At 41.6% G+C, this 22,678-nt stretch overlaps 2 protein-coding genes across 2 annotated transcripts; one reads left to right on the top strand and one right to left on the bottom strand.

The window, feature by feature from the left end:
* Window positions 1-6: 6 nt before the first annotated feature.
* LOC146960571 (uncharacterized) lies at window positions 7-8,301 on the top strand. The gene is made up of 8 exons (XM_085772272.1): window positions 7-70; window positions 195-392; window positions 482-568; window positions 2,372-2,625; window positions 2,743-2,871; window positions 4,155-4,295; window positions 7,545-7,662; window positions 7,985-8,301. The coding sequence occupies exons 1-8, from the start codon at window positions 31-33 to the stop codon at window positions 8,200-8,202; spliced, it is 1,185 nt and encodes a 394-aa protein (XP_085628398.1). The 5' UTR covers window positions 7-30; the 3' UTR covers window positions 8,203-8,301.
* A 2,810-nt stretch (window positions 8,302-11,111) lies between these two features.
* On the bottom strand, window positions 11,112-20,282 carry LOC146960570 (uncharacterized). Its single transcript, XM_085772270.1, has 6 exons — window positions 19,577-20,282; window positions 18,730-18,775; window positions 18,552-18,643; window positions 16,060-16,170; window positions 13,554-13,830; window positions 11,112-11,324 (listed from the first exon to the last, which is right to left on the bottom strand). The coding sequence occupies exons 1-6, from the start codon at window positions 20,185-20,187 to the stop codon at window positions 11,112-11,114; spliced, it is 1,350 nt and encodes a 449-aa protein (XP_085628396.1). The 5' UTR covers window positions 20,188-20,282.
* Between the last annotated feature and the right edge of the window lie 2,396 nt (window positions 20,283-22,678).

Below are 22,678 nucleotides of genomic sequence, written 5' to 3'. Positions count from 1 at the left end.
AGCATTGTAATAGAGGAAGATCAAGCAGCAATGCCAGGGCCATCCACAAGTTCAGCAGCTGTTCAAGATGGTAGGTGCTGTTCAGGCTTAGCAGTGGCATAGGGAAGGATACACAGTTTGAATGAACATGGTTGTTTTTTGTATCTTTACAGTTAGCCATAACCACATTTCTATTTTTTTAAAATTCATATTAGGCTGGTTAACTGTCAGTGACCCTACCAAGGCCATATCTGACTGTGCTGACAGTTTTCGACGTGTTCATGAAACAAAGAGTCCCTTACTTCTCAGCATGGACATCAGAAAAAGCCCAGCTGAGCAGGACATGGCACTTATCTCCTTCTATAAACGGCATAATGTGGAATGGGGACGACCCCTGAATTGCACACTTGAAGGTACCTCCAATTACAAGTCACAGTTGTGCAAAACTAACAAAAGTATTTACTCTTGTCTTTATTCTGTCAAACTTCACATTGTGTTACAGGAGATACTGCTATTGGACAAGGCGTAACTCGTTTTTTTCTCTCCACATGCATGGAGAAGCTGAGGTCAGGCTTTTGCATCAATTTTGGTATGTATGTAATAGAATCCTTCCAAATGCAAGCTATATTACTTTTTTTATTATTATTATTCTCTCCACAAAGGTTTATGGTATTTTGCTTTATCCTGAAAGTTGAAAGGGTTCTTCTAAATGTATAATGCCTGTATTGATGATAGGCTTGGGCGATAGGACGAATGTAAATGGTAAATGGACTTGCACTTATATAGCGCTTTTCTAGTCACTCGGACCACTCAAAGCGCTTTACAATGTAATGGTCGCATTCACCCTTTCACACACATTCATACAGCACTGTTCGCAGACAGGCTTTTGGAAGATATATTCACACACATACACACAGGGCAGGTGTGGTTCAGTGTCTTGCCCAAGGACACTTCGACATGCAGACAGGGGGGAATGGAACCACCTACCTTACGGTTAGTGAACGACCCACCCTACCACCTTAGCCACAGCCGTCACGAATGTATCGCCAATCGACCACCGGCTGAGTCTGTCACGGTTGATTTAATTTTTGGCGATTGTCTGGGCGATTTTTTTGCATTTTGTTTCGCCAAATTAATGGTCTGCCTCCACAGAATTAAACTCTAATTTACATGGAGCACAATTCAACGTGTGTGTAAATTGGATCTGGCAGCTATAGTTATGTAATATGTATGTTATTCACACTGATTTCCAACGAGTCTATCACAAAATACGGCAGAGATGAAACCAACGTCAGTTCATAAATCATTAGGGCCGGGACTTTAACGCGTTAAGATGAATTAATTACACAAAAATTAACGCATTTTAATCGCACTTGTTTTTGCACAGCGGAACATTTCTCACTGGATAAGTTTCAGGAGTACCGATTACACTGGAGCACAATTATTTAACCAGTTGAAAAGCCGTCGACACTAATCACTGCCTGAGGAGTTTTAATGTAGCCTGAACGCAGCTCAAACCGACCCGGTGACTCAGCACGTCGACCAAGCTTTGATAAACACACTCTGTGCCGTTTTACAGTATCCTCCCATATTTTAGCCGGTCGCTACAGGAGCTTAATTTAAAAAAAAAAGGCGCTTGTGTCGGTGGAGATGAGAACAGCAAAGTTTCCTCTGCCGCAGCTGAACAGCTGACATGTGGTCAAGACATAGGCAGCCTACAGACCTGTCACTGCCTCACGGTGCATTTCACCCAAGCCTAATTGATGATATCTCTGACTCTGGAATGAGGCCCAGGGTTTCCCGCAGCGCTTTCCTGTTAAGGCGGCCGCCTTAACAACAAAGAGCTGCCGCCTAAACTAACATCTTAAAAAAAAAAAAATTGCAGCGATATTCGCCGCCCCCCCCCCCGTCGGACGAGTGGCCGCATCCTCTCACACACATACACACCACAGAGAAGCGCGCACGCAGAACAGCAGCGCGTGTTGAAAGCGAAACTTTAATACGGCACGGCGCGGTGCGTCCTCCCCCGTCAACAGATCTCCGCGCTACCCCCCCCCCCCGTCAACAGATCTCCGCGCTACCACCCCCCCCCCCCCCCCCCGTCGACAGGTCAGACACCACCTTAACTAACAAATTTTCTGGGGGAAACACTGAGGCCTATTTCTTTTCTTTTTTTTGCCTTTATTGGATAGCACATAGTTTGATAGACAGGAAAGGGGGAGGCAGGGAGAGGGGGAATGACATGCAGGAAAGGTCTGCCCGACGCGGGATTCGCCTGCGTTGAGGACTGTAGCCTCTATATGGGGCAGCCGCTTTAACCACTGCGCCACACATCGCCCCATGAGGCCTATTTCTTTGTTGTTCTAAACTCTAATTTTTGATATCTTGACAGCAAATTCAAGTCTTACTGGACTTTTTGAAGGACAGCCGGGCCACTTGGTCCCCTCAGCTTCTCACTTTCTAGTGGAAAGTGAGATGTTCTTGGTTGCGGGCCGAATCATTGGCCACGCTTTTCTTCACGGAGGACCGTGCATACATGGGCTCAGCCCGGCTGTTGTGCATGTGTTACTTGGAGGGAGTCCTGACACCGCAACAGTAACTCTTCAGGACTGTCCAGATATGGATATAAGGGAAACCATCAGGCTTGTATGTTTGATTTAAAAAAAAGTTTTTTCTTTTCAGTAATATGTTATGTGGGCCGCCCTTTTGTTGTGTATCCATTGTCCTTTATGAATGACATTTATATGACTTATTGTCTTGAAGCTTGAAGGAGATTCCATGCTGTCCGATAAGGATAAACGAAGTGTTCAAGACCTGGCCTATGCATGGGACCTCCCTCCCATAAGTGACGACAACAGGAAGTGGCTCTTTGAAAAGCTGCTGATGCATGCAGTGAGTAAAAGTTGGAGAAATGTCTGTCTAAAAACACAAGTCACAATTAACTCATGACATTGAGTGCCAACCACGTAATTTTACGTTTTTCGTTCCCATGCGCTGAGTGCCAATAATTTAAAATTATGAAACTAGACGCTTAGACACACCTTTATGTGTAAATTTGGGGACTCTACGACGAGCAGAACTGAAATAGATGACGATCAAAGTCTCATGACAGCTCATGATCTGGAAGTTTTCATCATAACTCGGCTTCTGCAAACGGAGTTCTGCATGCAGATGCAGCGCAGCTACTCTGCTCTCACCCGCGAGGCTGCAGCTGCTCGGAGCAGAAACAGTCAGCTCTCAGCCGACTGTCCCGCCCGGTCTTCATCTGGAGCAACACCGTGTCCTCTCCAAAGTCCTCCCGCGGTAAAATCTGATGGTCTCTGGGTCAAAGCAGACCGGCACCGACCCGTACCACAGAAGAACCGCGACCACCGGTGGGACCGGTGTTCCCGACCTGCTGTGGCCGACAGACCCTCACGTTCCGCGGCGAGAGGCTGTGACACGGCACGGTGCGTCTGTGTTATTGTTGTTTAGTGGCGCCCCCCCCGCCCCCGATGGTGGTTTTGTGAATAGAACAACATTTGTTGTATATATTTATCTTACACGAGCCCTTTGATCCAGAAATGCGAGTGTCAGAAGAGCGACAGACACAAACAGAGCAGCTTTCATAAAAGACGCTGTATCTCCTTTTCTAGAAAAAAAGGAGGGATTTTGGTGAAACCCAGCCATGTTTAGCTTGACTTTTCTCAGGAACGGAGGCACGTTTCACCTTTCAAATGAGCCACAGTATGTGTTGGTGGCTATAATATAGAATACACTGTGGCTCTACAAAAATCGTCAAAAATGGTCTAAATTGTCGGTACACTTGAGTAAAACTTTGGAAAGGAGCGCGGCACTCAATGAGTTAATGTATTTCGATTTTTTTTATCCTGTGGGTGATGTTTTGGTTATAAATGCACATTGCAACGGTTCTAAAAAAAAAAAAAAAGAGTTGTCTGTTGAAATTAAAATGCAGCACTTTTTCCTGATAAATTTGATTCTCAGGTTTAGTGGGTGGTCTATAATACTGCAAGTGTGCAGGACAACAGTATGATTATTTCCTCATTCACCGGTGAAATGCAGCATAATAAGTGTATTTAAATGAAATTATTCTTTTCATATTTTACTCTTCAAGCCTACTTTTACATAAAGTAATTTTATGGGTTATATTCTCTCTGTCTTATTACTATTAACAGGTAATAGGACGTATCATGAGACAAATCAAGCAGCTGAGGAGAGGCATTAAGGAAACCCCAATGTGGACATTGGCGACCCACAGACCTGACACAGTGGCCTTGCTTTTTCCTGAAGACACGGCAGGGAATCTCAACGCTGAGGTTAATTTGAATTACTCTGGTCTTGTAGCATCGCATTTGTAGTAAATGTTATGGTTCATACTAGGGATGGGCATGATTAATCGATGATCGTTTATTGATCGTTAAGAATTTCATCAATCATGTACATTTTTTTATTGATTTACTATAAGGGATCATGTAGAGCAGGGGTACTCAAATACATTTGTCGAAGGGCCAGAATTTTTCTTAACAGACACCTTGGGGGCCGCACATTCAAATAGGCCTAGATTGAAATTAAATTCACCTTTTTCATCTAATAATTTAAATATGTTTATTTTACTTGTAAGCACATAATTTTTATTTATACACTTCACGGTGTTTTGTAAATGTCTTAACATTATCATATCATCATTACATATCATGCTGGAGTTTTACACTGCTGACTTGTATCCTCAGACATGCCCTGTGATTTTCAGCTTAAATATGAAAGGAGGCTGACCATCACAGGACATGTCTGACTCTGTTCTGAGGATACAAGTCATTGGTCCTGAAATGTGTGTTTCTCTTCTATAATACACATTCTACATCTCGAAGGTGACGTCTTTCCACACACGGGCTTCCTTCACCTGTCAAACGAGGCAGAGCTCAGTGGGAAACAGTAGGAGAGACACAGGCCGATGGAACCGGGGCACAACACCGGGGGAGAAGCAGGTCGTGCGCAGCTGTGCACCGCTGACGTGCACGGAATAACAATCGCGTCTCATCAAATGCGCGCGGCTACGGCTTTTGAGTGACTACATTGAATGGGTTTGAGCGCGCGCAAAAGACGCTTCATCTGAACGGCCCCCCATGCATGATGCACACACAGTTGAACCAAGACGGTGGTGAAAATCACCCACGGTCTCTGCAGACAGGCAGGGAAAACCCTGCAGTCCAGCCCGCTCCCCAAACACTCGCGCATGGTGATTTGGGTTCGTCGGCGTTTCTGTATCCCAGTGCAGCGCCTCACAGGCACGCACAAACGCTCCGCACGTGTTTCCATGTCCCAGCGCATTGACTTACAGGCGCACGGAGCCCGAGAAATACAATATACAGTAATATGTAGAACTCAGTCGCGAGCCTGATTGGAAGGTTTGGCGGGCCGGATGCGGCCCGCGGGCCGCCTATTGAGTACCGCTGATGTAGAGGGCAGAGGTTGTTATGGATAAATATACCCCGGTTTCATTTTTTCATAACAACCAATAAACTCTATTATATTATTATTATTATTATAATTATTATTATTATTTAGGGCCGGGACTCGATTAAAAAATTAAGTAATTAATTAATCACAATTAATCGCATATAAATATTTGACCTGAGAACAGTGAGAAGCATTTTTTTTTTCACATGGATTTTAGTATACCATTGAATGACTGAATACATAAGCTTAAGCATTCAAGGTGGTACTTAACCAAGACCAACAGACTAGGGATGCAAATTATCCATTAATTCATTAATCGATATTTGATACATACAGATTAAATGGTCTTTCCTTCCAATACACTATGATGATTACTGTAGTATTTAACTAGGCTACTTACATCACAGTAGCATAAACTGATTTGTTGAACTCAGCCTGATGTAAACATTAATAAAACTCAGTAACCAATCACACAGCAGCTCCATGTTGTCCCTGTGTGATGTTCAGGGACAGGTCAGGACAGTCTGAAGACAGACAGCTCTGAGGGTGAAGTCCTATCATAATGAGATGAGCTGCACCTGTGACAGTGACAGGTCATAGATATAGCGCTGCAGCTGAGCAATTAGCGCTATATAGCGCATTTAGCGTGCGGCCGTGTCTGTGTATCTATGTGCAGTCAGAGATCAGAGATGGTGTTTTAAATAACCATGCTAGCGTTTCACCAGCTCTCATCTCTGCCAGTCAGCTTCTCAAACTGCCGCCTCTCTCGCGTCCTGGCGCACCGCACGTAGACACACGTGAGGGGAAGAAAAAAAAAAATTTTGGAAAATTTTTTTTTTTTTTTACTTTTTATGTAGAGCCATAGTGTATTCTATCTATATTATTACCTAGAAATGGCCACAAACCGTTTGTTTCTACGTGCCTCCGTTCCTGAGAAAAGTCAAGCTAAACATGGCTGGGTTTATAAAAAAAAAAAGCTTCTCACTGTTCTCAGGTCAAATATTTGCGATTAATTGCGATTAATTAATTACAAAGCCTCTAATTAATTTGATTAATTTTTTTACTCGAGTCCCAGCCCTAATATATAAATAACTGATAGTATTATTCGGTCAAGTTGTTGTTATAGGTTAATGGTTAAACGGTTAACCATGTGCATCCCTAAAATAAACCTTTTAGGAAAAAAAGGCAAACTTGACTCCTTTATTCCACACAAAAATATTCTAATACCTATGATATGTGTTAAAAATGCTTATGAGTGTATTATAACAGTTCAACACAATGAAAAATATACAAAACAGCTATACATAATTTTTGGCCAGTAAAAAATCTTTCTGGCCAGTAGATTTTTAAAGCTCACTAGCCAGTTGGCCAGTGAGCAAAAAAGTTAAGGCTGAATTACACGGTTTAAGAGTGAAATAATTCATGAAATATGACGGGGCGCGCTTGTGTCGCCGACTGCAACAGAAACGAGAGCATGTGACACCGCGGGTCCGCCCGCTCTGATCGCAGGTTTGGTTTTAATCAGCGGTGTGGAAGGAGCCTCCACTCTCTCTGTATCACAATTAGTCCAAAGCTGTTTAACGATGGTTAAAGTTAAACTTATATCCTGCATAGTTTGTTTCTCTTTTCTGTGCTCCTGTGATCAGAGCGCCGCTCCGCGAAATAACAATAAAACACACACTTTCACATTTTGAAAGTGCTTGCGATTTGCGATTCCGCACAAGTGAAGCCAAACACGAGGCTGAAGAGAGAGGGACAGCAGAGCTGCTCTGACAGCTCAGCTGCAGGTGCAGGCAGCGCAACGATCCTTTTTTTTTTAATGCCGGCACTGCCCCTACAAGTGAGGCACAAGCACACAGACGTCCGTATACGTTGTCTGACCTTTCTTCACGGGGACTGCCCTGGATTAGCCACACGCATTCTGTTTTTAAATATGAAATTAATATTAACGATTAATCAAAAATTGATCATTCATTTTCCCAATGAACGATCAAAAAGATTTCTTCAAATGCCCATCCCTAGTTCATACCTGGGCGGCATCTTCCATTACTGTCTGCAATAGAATAAAAAATTATCAAAGTCTTTCTCATGCTGTTTTTCCAATGCAGGTCCTTCTTCAGCGTATCACATGGCCTCGTGAGGGTGATGATGACGATGACGATGATGAGTGTCCAGTTGAAACAAAATGCCGCATTGCAGGGTATCTACGACAGTTCATAGCCGAAGGTAGGTTTACTTGTCTCAAGGGCTTGACAATTTCTGTATTCAGTAGAGGTGGGTGCAATTAATCGATGTGGCGATGCGTCAAGTTATGATTTGGCATTGATTAAGGCTATTAACGTTGATGCTTTGCCGCAAGACTGGAACAAAAAACAGACGTTAGTCATGGAGATGTTAGCCACACTGGTTTGTTATGCTACGTGTGCTGCAGTCAGCTCCCATTCAATTTCACGTCACATTCTGCGGAGACGGTGATTGTCATCATCAGTGCCATAGTTGGCTATTTATCCTGATGACTAATCATCATCCATTTGAATGTACTCCATAGCAACACCAACTGAACTGAACGACCTGGTCAAATTCTGGACCGGATGGGAGGTTCTACCATCAAGTCTCTCTGTCGAAGTCATCGAGGGCAGGTACCTCACAGCCTCCACCTGCTTTGAGACCTTGCGTCTCCCAGGGCATTACAAGGACTACAAGTCTTTTCAAAATGACATCCTGGCATATATTAGCACTTGCAATACAGGATTTGGTCTTATCTGATCAATTCAGATTCATCTGACACTATGGAGTTGTTGTATTTGTAGATGCCTTGCCGTCCTTACTCTGATGTTGAAAATATTCAAGTTGTTAAAAGGTGGACTTATACTGATTTTATTTTCACAATTTTGTGCATTGTTAAATTATTATATTGTTGTTATTATATTACATCTCAACCACAGGTTTCATAGATAAATGTGGTACATGCATTTTATGATTGACATTTTAATGTACTGTATTCTCTGTAATAATTTCTGCAGTCTAATAAACCATTAATGCAGGAGTTTAAAGTGCACTTGTACTTTTCACTGATACAACTGAATATAATTTTAACCGTCATGATTCCCTATCAGATCTATCTACCGTAGATGACCAAATAGTCGCCCGCGTGCAAATACGTGCCTGTGCTCTAATAGCCGCCGGGGTCCGAGCCCATTTGGCATAATAAACGCCGGTTCAATTAAACACCTGGGCGATTAAGTGTTTACCATAGCCTTGCACAGAAAAAAAAAAGTTTTTTTCAACAGCGACTCCTACCTCTGTCAGTCAGCCCCTCCTCTCGCTCTCTCTCTCGCATGCAGGCGGACACACACATAGACACACAAACACAGTTGCGCTGGACGACAAAGACAAATTGTCTCCTCCTCCCGCTATCGTTAATAACACTGATCTGATTGGCTGCTCTGATCAGCTCCCTGTGTCGCCGTAACACAGACAAAACTGTCTTTGTATTTATTGTCTGATGTCAACAAAGATGTGTCGGGGAAAAAAGTAGTGTTGTTCCAGTGGTCCTATGGTGAAATCCTTGATCTTTGCATGATGGTTTGGTGCTGCTCATTGCAAAAATAAATTGTAGCCTGTTGCAAATACATTACTGGTTCTGGGGTCCAAGTCGATTTAGCATATTAAAGGTGTACACAAAAGAAAATTGAATTTGAGCCCACTTTGGGTCATAAAATTAATGTAATAACTTATATTTCAGACGATGTAGGCCAAACTTTGTGCAAAATTCTATTTTTGAGTAAATCCGGGATGAAAGTGTGTATTTTTTTTTTCGCATTGGATAATGCAGGCGCACAGATTATACGTCAGCCTGTACACGATTCAGCCACTGATATTGGATCCGTCATCCGTCAATCAAACGTCTGAGACACGCACACACACACAGACAATCAAATTCGTTTTCCTCACTCGGGTAAACTCGTGTTGCAGCTCGTGACAACTCGGCGCGACAAACAGGACAAACGGCCATTTCTGTACACCTTTAAACGCCTGGGCTACTAAATGGTCATCTACGGTATCTATCTAGAATTCAATTTCTCAATGAAGACAGAGATTCTTTTCTTGGGTTTGGAAATTTCATGAAAGAAACGTTTCCTCTGCATTACCTGAATCCAATACAGCTCTGCATCAGAGATTTAAATGGTTTCTCTTTAGCATTGTAAATGAATCTTTTAATCCAAGCAGTCAAATGTAAAACTCGGTTGAGGTCTATAATTTTTCAACTCCCACAATTCCATTTCCACTATATTTTCAGAACCAGTCAGTTTTGCAACTTGCATGACTTTCATTTACAACCTCAACACTCACAGTTGGTTCAGGTTCGGGTTCACAGAACTGTATTTCTCTTTGTTTGAGCCAGGTTGGACCTGTCCACCACAATGAATTTTCTTTCAACTGATTCACTTTACACTGATTCCTCTATTCACAACATCAGCAGGATTATCACTTCCACTGCAGTGACGCCACTGAGCTGGTGAAGTTAAACCGAGGGTTCTGGCAGACCTGCAGGTTTCTGGGAGTTTGTTCCAGATAATGGGTGCATAGAAACTAAAGGCTGCCTCACCTTGTTTACCTCTGACTCTAGGTATAGACAGAAGACCAGACCTAACCCTAACCCCAATATATTTTTTAATCTCTTTTATGGAAGAAAATCCCCTAAATCCACTTAAAATGGTTCAACAGCGTTGCCTGCAGGCGGAGGAGACAGAGCAGTCTGTGAGGAGCAGGGAGCAGGAAGGTGGGGGCTTAGGGGAGGACGGAGGGCTTCTGTCCTCCGGGGTTGGGATCTCCTTCCATTCACTCAATGCATTTAGGATTTTTTCATGCTGATCTATGATTGGATAAGACACGTAAAATGATGCGCTAAGGGAGTCTTTTCATTAGGCCTGTGTTAATCTGAAAACAGTAGGATTGAATAAAATGATCTTGTTTTTAAGAAATCTTGTAAGACATTGTTTTACTGTTTAATTTTCATTGAATATCAGAAAGTAGTCAACTAGTAGAAAATGACGCAGTGGACTGGTGTTCCACATAACCTATAATCCTCCCCTATTTTTTCAGTCACCAGCCGCCACTGATCACAACCTTGGCATGGAAAGCCCCGGGACCTCACATCCCAAGAACAGTTTCTTCCCCTCTGCAGTCAGCCTAATGAACATTTCCCCTTAAATAACCCCAAACCTATGGACAGTCACTCTCACAGTATTTTGTATATCTCTTTTATAAAGCATATGTGTATTTATAGTATATGCAGGGTTTTTTTTGCATATAGTATGCGTATCTTTTGCACTAGAATATTTTAATTCATTCTATTTTATTTAAATTCTTAATTCTATTTTTATCCCTCCCTTTAAACTATTTTTGGTACCTTTATGTTTGCACCTGACACCAAGGCAAGTTTCTCGTGCTGTTAACTGACCTTTACTGCTCTTGGCAATAAAAACAGTTCTGATTCTGATGCTTATGTATATTTACTGTATTATGTAGCATTCATAATAAGAGGACAAAGGGGTTAATCATTGGGGACAGTGTGACCCCTGAGACATGGGATGTAGGTTTATTATGAGGACAACAGGAGGGATAAAATATCAACAAAACAAAAAACTCAAGTTTTATCTGATCAGTTTTATTCAGAGATCAAGAAACTGCTCACAAAACTGAACAGCAGCAATATAAATATCGCTGCCAAAGGACTGGGATGCAGCTCTTGGCTGAACTGCAGCTCTAAAAGCTGTCAGTTGTCCATCGGTCAGTGGGCATGCTGTGTGTGGAACGATGATGCAGAAGTGGTCATCACACGACAGTCCACTGTCTTCCCACTCGATGTGAGGAATATCCATGCCCTACAAATAGAGAGCATTTTAAATTGAATGCAGTGACAGTAGGCACACTTTAAAGGGATAGTTCAACATTTTGGCAAATTGGCCCATTGCCATAATCGCTATAGTCATAGCAGTAGGTTTGCTACCTTTAATTGTCGGTGCAAGGTATTTTAGAACAGCGGAGCAGAGCGGCTAGCTGCTCAGAGCTACGCTACGGAGGCTCATGGGATTTCTTGGTTTCCCTCATCACCACGCTATGAGATAATAATGGAACGTTACGAAACTGAGTCGTATTCGAGGTAAATACAGAAACTGCTTGCTGAAAAACTGTCCCTGAACGCAACGCGCATCAGTGGTTTTGCATGAATTTCCCTCTAAAACAACTCTGTCTGGTAACATTCCGTTATTATCTCATAGCGTGGTGAATGTGCAGCTCACAACTTGTCCACTAGGGGTGTCAACGTTTTAAATTTTTTCTACACATGCACACGGGGCTTGTAACCGACGTGGACACGGTTACACGGGGGGGGGGGGGTATTATTATTCATTTCAAACAATTCTTATGCTCAGTCAGCACAGATGGAGAATCTATAATATAATCAAATGGTTTTGTTGTTACTGTTTAAAAGAAGGAGGAAGGGTCAGATTGAGAGCAGCATTCATTTAGTAATTTATCAAGTTTATTCTGCACCAATTAGCCTACACTTTTTCTGAATAAATGTATGCTCCGGCCACACACTGTAGATAGGCTACCGGCTCTTCCCTTGACTCGGTCATCGGACCAGGCCGAACACGACCGGACACACCGGGTTCGGATCGAAAACATTTACTAGCTCCGCTCCGTTCAGACGTTGTGCTGAGTGTGAACGCACCACCGGCACAGCGTGAAGAGAGAGAGAAGGAGACAGAGGGGTGTAGGCTACTGTGAAGCGAGTTTAGTGCGTTAGCGAGGTAAGTTGAGTCTAAAGCTTGCAGGCTCTCCTGTACTACAAATAGGGCTGCGTACCGAACTTCGGTTCTTTTGTGGCACCGACCGAAATGCTTCGGTAGCACCGAGTATCAAAACATGCCTTGTTTTTCGGTGCCAAGTTTCGATACCCGGAGGTCAATCACGTGATCAAGATCTGATAATGCTGCCGGTGATCAGCTGTAACATTACGTGGTTGCAGCATGCAGGGTGAATGTTTTACCTCTTTTACCCGCACATGTCTTTTACGTCCTGTCCAGGGCGTCCGGGTTTGTTTTGTTTTTTTTAATATAAATTCATTAAAACGTCCGGTTTCCATTGTTTTTCATGTGCTTAAATTGACTGGCGCTTTGCACAGAATGCTCCGGTATTTCGTTGCGATGTGACCACAGCTGGCCCGAGTGGTCTATAACAGCTGTCCATATGAAGCGAGCACAGTCACGAACTGAGACAAAGTTATTTAGCTATAGCAGGCGTTGACCTTAAGCATTGTTCCTATTATTAAAAAATGAATGACAAGAATAAGAGGTGAAAAGTAGCAGACTGATGCGCCACAGACCTGAGTGCTCATGAACTGTTACAGTAGGCTACTTCGGCTTTTACAAAGGCTGATTTTCTGCTTGATCCATGATGGTAAATTTACCTACAGAAAAACTAAATGCATGGTAAAAGTAACATTACTAATATTTTAGAGATCTCAAATTCACAAATGGTGTTTTCTATTATTATAATTCTGATTAAAAATTGGGTCAGGTCGGACCACGGGGTTCTTTTATTTATCTTTGCCGTGGTCCAGCTGAGAGACTGCTCGTGAGTCCGGCTGCATCAGGTCCAGGCTTCAACACCTGGATCGGACCGGGTCGAGTCTATGCTGGTATTACGCATAACGGCCGGACGCTACAATATGACTATTGCATCTACCGACAGTGAGTGTGTAAATCTATGCCCCGTAACAACCCAAACTCCATGGCCCCCCCACCTCTAAAATGAACCCGGCGCCGCTGATGGGTAGGCTACGCGGAGATAGAGTGAGGGGGGACTGACACGCAGTTCCATTATTATCTGAAGCTTTCAGGCAACATTATCACCCCTAAAAGTAATATTGGTGAGAATTGAACGAGGAGGAGGGGAAAAAAGACGTGTAAACGATTATTCATTCATTCATTTATTATACCGCTTATCCTGCACTAGGGTCACGGGTGAGCTGGAGCCAAAATATTGAACTATCCCTTTAACAGCTTAAATTCAACAGCTTAAACATGAAAACCAAATGATTCATGTACCTCTGCGTTATCTGGTCTTTGAACTGGGTAGTGTCTACGACCCAGCTCCCACAGCTGGTTGGGGGTCATGTTGCTCTCTGTTCTCAGCGGATGGTTGTCCCAACCATTCCGAAATGTATCCAAGTCATCCTGCAGGCGTGGTAAGAAAACAAAGTGGCAGCAGAAGAGGTGTGTTGGATTGGCGATGCTCAGGAAGCCCTCTTCTTCAAGGTAGTGCAGGACATCATAGTAGATGCAATTAACAGCTACCCACAGGTCTCTCCACAGCCGCTCAATCCTTAATTTTAATACAAAAATATATTAATATTTACAATTTGTTTAATAATTCACAATGAGTACATAACAATTAAAATGTAAAATATCCAACCTATTTAATAGCTGAAACGTAAGCATGTCCTGAGTGAGGGTAAAAAAGCCCCGAAGAATCCCATTAGGGGAAAGTTTCGAAAAACACCCAAACATATCCCATTTATACACATATAAAATTTTTTTTTTTTTTTTTTTAACCTTTAGATATCTCCATGAAAATTACTGAGTTGATTACTTACATTAAAGCAGAAGTAAGTGATATATTTGTGTTAATATAAGTCTTAAATAGTTGTATCTTCCGACAGCAATCACTTACATAGAGTGTTTGGACTGAAACACGGGTCTCTCAGTCCCTCTGCTCTGCTCTGAGCCCAGGAGAAAACATTTATCGTATCCTACAGTTTTTATCCAATGAGGAGAGAGAACGGCCTGCAGGGCTGTGTGTGCAGCCAAGGAACGCCTTGAATGTGGCGACGTAGGGACGAGGACTGTTATGGTGCGTTCAAGGAAACTCGTAACTCCTGTTTTTCCGACCTGTGAAGTCGTACCAGTTCGATCTGGTACGAGTTCAGCGGTCAGAAGTTACGAGTGGCCGTTATAGTGACTTTCACAGGTAAAACAGGTCGGAGAAACACGAGTGGGTTGCCTGGAACGCTACAAAGTCGTAAGTTGTTACTTGAAGCTGTAATTTACGGTTTCAAAAGCCTGCCTGGAACGCAGCATTAGCCAAAACGACCGGATCGCTTACTTCTGCTTTAAGACAAACAAAAAATGTATTACAAGTTTTTTGAAATTCTTTGTTAACATGAGCAGATTTGCATACATTTGCATAAACCTGCATAAACTCCACCGTTTTGACGGCACATGTATATATGAAGGTGCTGTGGTGGTACCAGCATGAAAATTGGAATGAGTTGACTCCATCAGTCAACCGACAAGTTGACCACTTTAAATTTCAAGATGACTGCAATTTTTCAAGACAGCCACATCCTTAGTAGAGCAGGTATGACATGAGCCAACAGTGCATAATCCAATTACGTATGGCTAATTTGCATACATACAACACCTGATCTAAACATTGGGTAGAGCAGGTAACATATTATATGTTAACAAGATTGAACAAGACATTTTTTAACTGTAATATGATATTACAGTTAAAAAACTTAAGGAATGGAACCAATTTAGGCAACCCATGAGCATTAATAGAGATGGAGCATGTCATACCTGCTCTAAGGATGTGGCTGTCTTGAAAAATTGCAGTCATCGTGAAATTCATCATATATATTCATAAATATATGGGAACGTCAAAACGGTGGAATTTATGCAAATGTATTGTTCTCATGTTAACAAAGAATTTCAAAAAACTTATAATACATTTTTTGTTTGTCTTAATGTAAGTAATCAACTTTATATGCGTATAAATGGGATATGTTTGGGTGTTTTTCTAAACTTTCCCCTAATGGGATTCTTAGGGGCTTTTTTCCCCTCACTCAGGACATGCTGAGGATACAAAATCAGTTGAGTTTGCTTCTGTTGCAATTTGTTCAACCTTTCCTCATAAAATGACTGGACTATTACTGTCCTACCAGAGCACCAGAGCTCCCAGAATGCAGGTCTGTGACTCCCAGTACTTACTGTGGAACCAGCTCTCTCCATGGGTCAGAGAGGCAGACATTTTAACTACATTTACAGTAAGTCCAGGCTCCTCTCCTCTCCTCCAACCAGAAGCTGCCTCCATCAGCTCTTGTTAACATTTCCATGTTTCCCACATTCTGTGTTATAAACTGTTTTCTTGTCTGTAACAATATCTCTGTCACGTCTGTCCGTCCTGGGTGAGGGATCCCTCCTCTGTTGCTCACCCTGAGGTTTCTCCGATTTTTCCCTGTTAAAAGGGTTTTCTATGGAGTTTTTCCTCAGTCGATGTGAGGGTCTAAGGACAGAGGATGTTGTTACGATGCCATGTAAAGCCCTTTGACACAAACTGTTTGTAAAAACGGGCTATACAAATAAAATTTCCTTGCCTATTATCTAGAAGTACATCTTGTTTCATGCATACTATATGTTATTGCACCCTATGCAAATGTGACAAATAATAGTACATCGTGGTACTCCTTCTAGCAGCTGCGTGCTGACATAGTATCACTACATGGTATCAGGGGCAATTTCCAATTAGCAGTATCTATTCTACTGAACAAACCGTTGGTTGTGAACACTCTTGCCAGATATAAAGCTGCTCCTTCCAGTGCCACGGACTGTAAACATGAAACGCGCCACATCTACGTTTTCAACTCCCTGATCTCCACGTACCCTAAAGGAGACACAAAACACTTTCAAATATCATATGAAAAGTTGGTTACAGTTTATTGGTTGATTAATACAACAGTGCAATGAGAGTGTTTGAAGTATCAAGAGAGCAAAATTCTGAAAATAAAATAAAAATAAGTCTCTCTAACTAAAAGGTAGGAAACAGGGATAATACATATAGGCTTTATTTAGCCACATAAGTGTTATGAACAGTGTTTATCTTTGACCTGGTATTTCCCACCATACAACCCATACACATAGTTATACAGTTTTCTGCAGGTACCACCAGATCTAATTTAATGCTTTAGACTGCAAATACTTACCTATATTAGGGATTTCTACAGCTTAAAGGACAATTCCAGGCGAATTCAACTCGGGGGTGTATTTTCCTATCATTTTAGGTCTAAAAGAATGAATCTGAAGATTTTCAGTTTAATGTCTCCTGTTTTGCGGTAGTTGCGTCTGTAAGTTCCGCTGTTTAGGCTGTTTCCATCCCTCAAAGCCACAGACAGCGTCAGATGGAGACTCAAACATGCACCGAGAAGTGTATTTACTTCAAGCAAGTCGACATGTTTGTAAAACTAGGTCTAATTCAAAGTCTCCCGGAGTCTCGCGCGAGCCCGAAGTTGCAGTGCTGGTGTATTCAGGCGCAGTCGGAGCTACCGCTTGTGTCATAAACACAGGAATATCAACTCTTTACTTGCTTGAAGTAAACATTTTTTTCCACAGACAGCATCAGATGGCTACTCAAACATGCACCGAGAAGTTTTTTTTACTTGAAGCAAGTAAAGAGTTGATATTCCTGTGTTTATGACACAAACGGGAGATTTTCCCACTGCACCTGAACACACCGAGCACGGCAACTGGGTCTCGCGCGAGACTCCGGGAGACTTTGAATTAGATCTAGTTTTACAAACATGTCGGCTTGTTGAAGTAAATAAACTTCTGGCTGCATGTTTGAGTCTCCATCTGACGCTGTCTGTGGCTTTGAGGGATGGAAACAGCCTAAGCAGCAGAACTTCAATCCGCTCCCATTCATCGCTGCCGTGGCGACGCAGGGACAGACCATAACTACCGCAAAACAGGAGCGATTAAACTGAAAACCTTCAGATTCCTTCTTTTAGACCTAAAATGATAGGAAAATACACCCCCGAGTTGAATTCGCCTGGAATTGTCCTTTAAGTCAAGTTAAATTTAAGACTTTTTAAGACTTTTTTTTTTTTTTTTTTTTAAAGTATATTTTTCGGCTTTTTGCCTTTATTTGATAGTGATGACAGTAGAGATAGACAGGAAATGGGGAGGCAGAGAGGGGGAATGACACGCAGGAAAGGTCTGCCCGACGCGGGATTCGAACCGGGGACGCCTGCGGCGAGGACTGTAGCCTCTACATGGGGCGGCCGCTCTACCCACTGCGCCACGCACTGCCCCTTTAAGACTTTTTTAAAGCCACTTGAAATTAAATTTAAGACCGACTTCACAATAAACACAAAAGCAGAAAAAAGAGAAAAAAAACACCACATCAGTTACATAGGGTTATAGGGACAATTTGACCCACTTCCCTATGTGATCCAAGGTAAAGTGACTGCTACATGAACATTGGATTGTGTCTCTTTCCAGCTGTCCTTTCAAAATAAATGCATAAAAAGTCTGAAAAAAAAAAAACACTGACTGAGCTGGTGGTGGTGAGAAATTTAGCGTTGACAGCCACCACTAACTTCTCTATGTCGAAATGTTACCAATTATTTTGAGATTTGAGACTAATTACAACCATAAAATCCCACTTACCAAGAGTTAACATTTTTAAGACCTTTGAAAATTTGATTTAAGACATTTTAATGCAAATTAAGGCCTTGTTTTTAGATTAATGAATTCAGTGCCTTTTAAGACTTTTTAAGGATCTGTAAGAACCCTGCTATATACACATACACACACCCAATTACTTGGTTCTGAATGTTTCTCACACCAATAGTGGAGCACCGACTGCAATTTTCTGGCTGATCACCGATTTTTAAAAAGCCTGACCTACCGATTCCGATTTTTGCTGATAGCGATTAAAAAAAAAAAAGTCAACAGTATCCTGCCACCACCTAAAAATATTAATTTAGAAAGTTTCTTCACCCACGTTTAATTTTACTGTAGATTAACTGTATAATCCCCCTATTTTTTCTGCTCTTTGTGCTCTACAGGGATGTAATGATATCAAAATCTCACTGTATGACTCAATCAAGTTTTTAGAAATGATTTAATGCCTTTTAATGCCATTTAAGGCCTTAATTTTAGCCAAATATATTTAATGACTTTTAATGCTTTTTAATGACCTGCAGAAACCCTGAGTTAGTACTGTTATAGTGTAAAATAATCTCCTAGTTCATAATATTCACTCACCTGAGAGGAACACCAAACTTGTCGACAGATTCCTGAAAGAATGCCAGGGTGGTAGAGGCCATGTTGTTTGAGGCTGCACCAAGATACATTATCTGCAGGACAAATACAATTACATGTCTATGTAAGCTACAAGCTGCAGTATTTAATAATTATAGAAATATGTGCACATTGTGCTAACCTTACGAGAAAAACCATCAACGCCTCCAAAGACAACAATGTTGTAGCTGAAAGAGTGAAAAATGAATTTGTCAACATAACATACTGCTAGTTGAAAAAAAAAAGGTTTAACACAGTTGCTGAATGTAATAGACAGTGTGTGCCATTATGAAAGGTTAGCTGTTACAGTACATGTACAGTAGCAGAAGCAGTATAAAAATGTGTGGATACTGATAACTAGAGCTGCAACAATTAATTGGCTTTATGCACAGCTCCACTACTTCCTGAAATAAGCCAGCTCCTTTATTTCCTGTCTTACATTATTGGACCAACTGATTAATCCAGGTGTGTAGACCTCACAACAATGGTCAGACACACCTGGATTAATCAGTTGGTCCAATAATGTAAGACAGGAAATAAAGGAGCTGGATTATTTCAGGAAGTAGTGGAACTGTGCATAAAGCCAATTCATTAAACAATAATAAATTATTAAATTACTCATCAACTATTTTGATTTGATTGAAATAATCGGGTTGAGAAGTTTTTTAAGAAAAAAAGTTTTCAAATTCTCTGATTTCAGCTTGTAAAATCTGAATACTTCTGGTTTATTTGTACCTTTATGACAATAAACTAAATATCTCTTTGGTTTGTGGACAAAACAAGACTTTGAGGACGTCATCTTGTGGTTTCGGAAACACTGATTGACATTTTTTCGATTTTATTGACCAAACAACTAATTGATTAATCATTTCAATAATCAACAAATTAACCAATAATGAAAATAATTGTTAGTTGCAGCCCTATAAACTTTAAAAAACTGCCTTAAAACTCACACATTTTGTGAAAAAGATTGCTAAATATGAATTTACCGAATCAATTTATGGTTCGTATCAATGTGCCACAAAGCCTGGGGTCCGGGTACTGAATAGGTCCGTCTCGCTAGACACCCAACATGGACCATTCTGTTTATGACACCAATGGTGTCAACGCGGTGCATGGAGGCTCTGACACGGTTATACTGCACCCTCAGTCCTCTGGCTTGCAGGAGGCCCTTCATCATCCGATATCCAGAGTTAGGCTGCCTAGATTTGATCTCTATCACACACTGATCTAACTCATCATCTGTCATTGGGCTGTAGAGTGCCTTTACTGAGAGATCAGATTCAGCCATGCGTCGGTATACTGTACGTCTGGACACCCCCAAGAGTTTAGCAATACACGGAACAGACAAATTAAGTTCCAGAAGTTTGCTAAGGTAGTCTGGGGATATGGTCATCCGCTGTCGCCCTGCTGGTCCTTGCTCAAACTGCACAACTCCAATGTGTTGCGCCCTTTTGTCTTTTTCCAAATTGATGAGACTGTGTAGCTGTGTCAGTGCATCTAAAATAGCTGGACAAACTGTTACTTGACTGGATACAGCATTTAAGAACACAAGTTCTTGTGTGCAAGTGAAATCTAAGAAGTCCAGGTCCAGAGGCATGCGTCCCACAATATGTTCCAATCGAGAGCGAAGTCTTTCTAAAAGATGGTTAAGCAGTTGTTCCTAGGAGAGAAAAACAAAACAGAAAATTAAAAATAGAAAAACAAATCCATGACTGTAACAGCTGATGTTGTCAGTGATGTTTGAAATGTGCAATTTGTAACAACAACAGCTTCATCAGATAGTAGGCCTACTTGAATAGTTCAAAATCCGATGCTTGCATTAAAATTATTGTACAATAAACTCTGTGTTCACATAAACGGACTGCGAGCTTGACTGCAGCTGCACCGACTCACGCGTGTGTACTGCCCGTCTATGTCCCGACAGGACTCGACAAAGCGCGCAGAGGGGAAAGTTGTAGGCTATATCCGGTAATCACGGTACCGAAAATGCAGGTACTGACATATTTCTTACGTCTTGACATTAACTTGGTACCGAAGTATCGGTTCTTGTGACAACCCCAGGCTATATGAAAACATTAACTAATGAGAAAAAATAGACCGCAAATGGAAATTCTGGGACGCAGCTGGCCACAGTGGTCTATAACAGTTATTTAAGGAGCGCAGTCCGAGGAATAAATACTCAGAAATTAACTACGTTTCATTTTAGTAAGGAGTATGGAAAAAATATGGGAAATGGGATCGTTCAGTCAAAGAGGAGCTGATGAATGCAGCTTCTGGTGAGCAGGCTGGGCCAAATACAGGTAAAGCAAGGAGAGTAGTCCAGCTAATGGGAGGACTGGTGGGTATAGACTGGTTTGTTGTTTGTAGCCGTTTGTCAACAGCTGCCATCACTAACTTAGCGCAACCACGATATGCTGTCACCCAGTGTTTCAGAAAAAAAGCGTTTCACCATCGTACACGCACGTACACGCACACACACACACGCGCGCGCGCGCGTGCAGGTCGCGCTAATTGTACAGCATTAAAATTACCCCCCCCCCAACATCCTGTGTCACCAGTTAACACTATCACTGTTTAATGTAGTACTGTTAATTACTGTCAGTCGTCATACTCGCTGCCTCAGAACCGAAAGTAAGTTAGCCTCAACCTATGCTCACATACCGTTAGCTAGTTACTAACGTAGTTTAGCACGAACGTCACCTCATTAAAAGTTCATTGTAGATATTGTTAAATAAATCCGGCTAATATCTAATACTCAATTTAACGAACACAAATGACAAATAAAGTAAACAGACTCACCGAAGCACCGTCGCCTGAGTTTGTGGCCATGGCCGGACCGGTCTGTCCTACCGGTGTGTGTGTTAGTGAAGCAGTCCCCGAGCAGTCCTTATTGAGACAGGGATCGATTGCTTCTCCCTGGTGACCCGGATGTTGACTCTTTTGACACTGAATTTTTGCAGTTGAATTTTTGGACACTGAATTTTTTGAGACGTTGAATTTTTGGACACTGAATTTTTTGAGACGTTGAATTTTTGTAGTTGAATTTTTGGACACTGAATTTTTTGAGATGGTGAATTTTTTTTAGAAACTGATTTTTTTTTTTATACAGATTTTTTTATGTTGAATTTTTTTTACATGTCGAATTTTGAAAAACAGAATATTTTGAGACATTGATTTTCTTTACACTGAATTTATTTCAACATTTAAAAAAAAATCAAGAGGCAAAAAAAAATTCAGTGCTAGAAATTTGATGGTTTTTAAAATTCAAAGTCTGATTTTGATGCTAAAAAATTCAGTCTTAGAAATTCATATTCAAACTCAGATGGCACAGAAAAACTTCCATAGAATCGAACTCACAACTTCATGGTCATTAGACTTCCACTCTGCCTCTAGGCCACAGTGCACACACAGTTGCAGAGACTGTTGTCTGTTAATGATCTGCACACTGTCAACATCAAGAAAGCTTGAGAGTCAAGCTTGAATGACTTAGAATGAAAATTTCTGTGAATTTCAGGCTGAGAGCAGCAGTTTCAACATGAAGCAAGTTATCAGAAGTCAACAGAGGACGACTGGGAAAATAATTCACTATAATTGTTGTTGAGGCAAGATTTGAACCAGCAACCTCCAGGTTTCCAGACCAGCAAGCTAACCACTAGGCTACAGACAGAGACAGTATGTGAAGGGTAAAGAAAACCTTTGATAAGAGGATCACTGGCTTCTGCTGAGAAAAAAAGTAAGGAATCGAACCCATGACCTCATGATCAATAAACCTTTACTCTGCCACTTCGCCACAGAGAGCACAGACATAAGCATGTTGCCATTGTAATGTGATGATGTGCTGCAAACGGTGGCAGAAGCAATTAATGCGTCTCTTAACGAACACCTGTAACCAATTGAGGGTGGGGGAGGGGAGCAGAATTCAACATCACATAACAAGATTGCTCAGCCTGGATTCGAACTAGTGACCTTGGGATTGGCAAACGGCCACCTTACCAACTGGACTACAGACAGAGTTGTGGAGAACTCTCAGCATTGGGCTGAATGAGAGCAGAGAGCTCCCTGGCTGCATTTAAAAAATATTTTAAATT

The sequence above is a fragment of the Trachurus japonicus genome, unplaced genomic scaffold, assembly GCF_045865225.1.
Source record: "Trachurus japonicus isolate A0001 unplaced genomic scaffold, Traja_1.0 AP030224.1".
Taxonomy (NCBI): Eukaryota; Metazoa; Chordata; class Actinopteri; order Carangiformes; family Carangidae; genus Trachurus; species Trachurus japonicus.
This window is presented reverse-complemented; position numbering and strand designations above follow the sequence as displayed.